At 39.9% G+C, this 3,829-nt stretch overlaps 1 protein-coding gene across 1 annotated transcript; it reads left to right on the plus strand.

Moving 5' to 3' along the window:
* Positions 1-779: 779 nt before the first annotated feature.
* On the plus strand, positions 780-3,530 carry LOC113701085 (AAA-ATPase At3g50940-like). The gene is made up of 2 exons (XM_027221573.2): positions 780-2,129; positions 2,708-3,530. The coding sequence occupies exons 1-2, from the start codon at positions 1,110-1,112 to the stop codon at positions 3,350-3,352; spliced, it is 1,665 nt and encodes a 554-aa protein (XP_027077374.1). The 5' UTR covers positions 780-1,109; the 3' UTR covers positions 3,353-3,530.
* The last annotated feature ends 299 nt before the right edge of the window (positions 3,531-3,829 follow it).

Raw genomic sequence — 3,829 nt, forward strand, 5'->3', positions numbered from 1 at the left:
CGTTGGTTTCCATTTCTTTATCCCAGCCGTAGGTGTCCACATTGATTTTTTTTTTTTATCATCCTCGTTTTATTTATATTTTACTCTGTCATAATTTATTTAAAGAAGATTCAACTAAGTCTACTTGAGAAAGAGGAACTGAATCATCATCATCATCAAATCAAACAAATACATCACACATTCGTATAAATTTTACAAAAGGTTGCTGCTGAAGGACCGTAAAGATTTGTCCCTATTGTGGGCAATTCCTAATAAACAAAGTAAAATGAGCAGAATGTACTGTCATACCTATTCGTCCATACCCAACTCCAAGTCAATAATGCAGTCCTTGTCAGTGCCCTGCATTTAAAGCAGCCCGGCCCCTCGTTGGTTTCCATTTCTTTATCCCAGCCGTAGATGTCCACATTGATTTTTTTTTTTTTATCATCCTCGTTTTATCTATACTCTATCGTAATCTATTTAAAGAAAATTCAATTAGGCCTATCTGAGAGAGGAACTGAATCACCATCAGATCAAACAAATACCTCATACATCCATATAAATTTTTTTTAAAAAACCATTTATTATAGCAATTGATGAAAGATAAGGTTTGAAACGTTAATTTTTCATCTCACCAAGTCTAGCCACCGGTCCTTTGGACCGGTGGTATTTGGACTGGTGGTAGATGTCCCCGTTGATGAAGAGGTGAATGGAATCCTTCCCTCTCATTCTTACGTCACAAAAGTAGTGTCAAGACAAACAGCAAATTGGTAGTGCAGGGAAAAAGGCCTCTTGGAAAGGACAAAACCTCAAGAGGGGTATGTCACTTGAAGACTGGAGTCTTTAATTGAGTGAAGAAACAGGCGTTGCTAATTAGAAACGTCATCTAGAAAGGGAAGTAGACTTTGAGAGTCCTGGTAAAAACATCTGCTGAGAAAACCCCATTTCCATGAGTCTACCAAAAGTCTTCAATTTGTTATCCATTAGTAGTACCAGTTGAGAGTTTCATTTTCCCTCGATTCTTGATTTTTATAGTTGAAGTACCTCGAACCCTCTTAAACCTCATCAAGCCCCATTGGTCTAACCTCCTGAAAAACAACTCCCCGAAGGACAAAAATTTTTCAGCAGCCATGGCTTCAAACATCAAAATACCATCAACCAGAGCAATCATCTCTGCTGCAGCCTCTGTAGCTGCCACCGCCATGCTTATTAGGTCCGTCGCCAATGATATCATTCCCCGCGAGTTCAGACAATTTTTCTTCACCAATGTTCACCGCCTTTTCACAGCATTCACCAATGAAGTCATCTTAGTCATCGATGAATTCGATGGTCTTGGCCAAAATCAACTCTTCAAGGCCGCAGAAGTTTACTTGGGATCCATTCTAAGTCCATCCACTAAAAGGTTTCGAGCCACACTGCCTCAAAAAGAAAAGAAAATCAACATTTCCATGGAAACCAATGAAGAACTCACCCAAAAATTTAACGGCTTCCAGATAAAATGGAGGATGGCCTGTAAGCAGATTCGACCGAGATACGTTTCACAGCCTGGTGGCTATGATTCAACTATGTTATCCAAACCCCGGTATTATGAATTAATCTTTCACAAGAAGCATAAGGATAAGGTTATTGGCGAGTACTTGCCTTATGTTTTGGAAAGATCTAAGGCTATTGAACTTGAAAAGAAGACACTGAAATTGTTTATGTTGGGAAACGATCGGATGATGGGACATAGGGGCAACCCGTGGCAATCAGTCGATCTTGATCATCCAGCCACATTTGACACGTTGGCAATGGATACAGACGCTAAAAAGATGGTTATCGATGATCTTGAGAATTTTGTCCGAAGGAAAGAGCTTTATCGGAAAGCTGGGAAGGCATGGAAAAGGGGGTATTTGCTGTTTGGGCCACCAGGAACAGGGAAATCAAGTTTGGTTGCTGCCATGGCCAACTATTTAAAATTTGACATCTATGACTTGGAGCTCACTGATGTCAGGACCAACTCTGATTTGAGAAGGCATCTGATTTCAACAGCTAATCAGTCGATACTTCTGGTGGAGGACATTGATTGCTCGATTGAGCTCACGGTGAAGCGACCAAAAAAAGCATCAAGTGCATCTATGTTCCCTCAACAGTATGGTCAAGAAAACTGGGTAAGTTTCCAATGTGATCTGTGCTGTTTTGGAGTAACATAGCGTTGCAGTGTGTTACTGTGTTTTATCTTGGCACTGTTTTAGTTTTGCCCATTGCATGACTTTCTCCTTTGTGTGAGTTGACATTGCTTCATGAACTCTGCCACGTAGACAAACTAGAGTGCTTTGGCAAATACCATATACCAGAAGACTTTATCAAGTATATTATGTTATCATCAAGTTGGCAGAAAGTGATAACCACGGTTTAAAGCGATTAATTTGAATGCTTAAACAATTTCCGTCTACAACGGTATGTCTTAACTCCATGCCAGGTACCCAATTTCCAGTCTCCACTTTCTCGATAGTAAAGCACCATAGGTTGGAGTCTTGGAGATTCACAGTATATTCGAACGTGCTTGTGCATCTGATCTGAATGCAGTCATTTGCTTTACAACTTCAAAATTTAGGAACCTCATGCACTTGACTGAATTCGTTGCCAGCCTCTTGGGCTCTTACTTAGACACTTGCATATATTTATCAGAGCCATGGAGAAATTAGATTATCACAGCAGAATCTTTTTTAACTTACCATCTTTCCAGGTTACCTTGTCTGGATTACTGAACTTCATTGATGGACTATGGTCGAGCTGTGGGGATGAGCGCATCATAGTGTTTACAACTAATCATAAAGATAAGCTAGACCCGGCTTTATTGCGCCCTGGTCGCATGGATGTGCATATTCACATGTCGTATTGCACCCTCTGCGGTTTCAAATTGCTTGCTTCCAATTACCTTGGAATCACAGATCATCCACTCTTCTTGGTTGTTGAGCAGCTGATGAAAGTCACCAATGTGACTCCTGCAGAAGTAGGAGAGCAGTTATTGAAGAATGGTGAGCCTGAAATTGTACTAGCATGCCTGATTGAGTTCCTTGAGGAAAAAAAGAAAAATGTCCAAGTTGAAAACCATAGAAGTAATCAACAAGCACCCAAATCTGCAGTTCTCCAAGAGCCGGAGGAAGAAGGTGGAAATGAGGGAAAGACAAGTGTAATCGGCCTTCAAGCAATTAAAGAGCTGGTAAAGACGAATAAAGTGTCTCCTGCTGAAGTTCAAGACCAAGTGATAAGGGAGAACGAGGCTGATATTATTTTGAGACGCTTGACTCAATTGCTTCAGGAGAAAAAGGAGACGCAAGTACTAAAAATAGATTCAGGATCTTCTGCTGAGAATCTCTCCCTAACCTGAATTTGAAGGGAAAAGGGGTATGACAAAATTCGCACATCATGTCTCCTGGTGCTAAACCAAGCTTATCATGTCTCTTGTTGCTAAACTAAGCTTAAGCAATATTTCGTATATTACAACTACTTGGTACATTAAAATTCTCATTATATGACAAGCCAGATATTAGTTCTCTATATTAGTATATATAGCAACCCACATATTAGCATTTGAAAACAATTGCCACATATTACTCAATGACAACAATTGTGAATCACATAACTAACAAAATCTGTAATAGCATAGGAAATTTAATCTCACAATGACTCAACTTTTAATTTAGGTGCCACTCTAATTTCAAGTCAACTTTACTTTGCCATCGCCAAAATGGTCACAAAAATAGTGACTAAGAAAAAAAACCATAAGAGCCACTAGGCCAAAAGGCCTAGTGATCAAGGCGGTGTGGGAGGTTAAGGATTCAACCCTTGTCTCCTACCAGTTTGT

Source organism: Coffea arabica, chromosome 7e, assembly GCF_036785885.1.
Source record: "Coffea arabica cultivar ET-39 chromosome 7e, Coffea Arabica ET-39 HiFi, whole genome shotgun sequence".
Classification (NCBI taxonomy): Eukaryota; Viridiplantae; Streptophyta; class Magnoliopsida; order Gentianales; family Rubiaceae; genus Coffea; species Coffea arabica.

What these genes read in the sequence shown, in the direction of transcription:
- LOC113701085 (XM_027221573.2), top strand. Translation starts at nt 1,110, where the DNA reads ATGGCTTCAAACATCAAAATACCATCAACCAGAGCAATCATCTCTGCT. An exon ending in AGTATGGTCAAGAAAACTGG is followed by an intron (nt 2,130 to 2,707) that starts GTAAGTTTCCAA and finishes CCATCTTTCCAG; the next exon opens with GTTACCTTGTCTGGATTACT.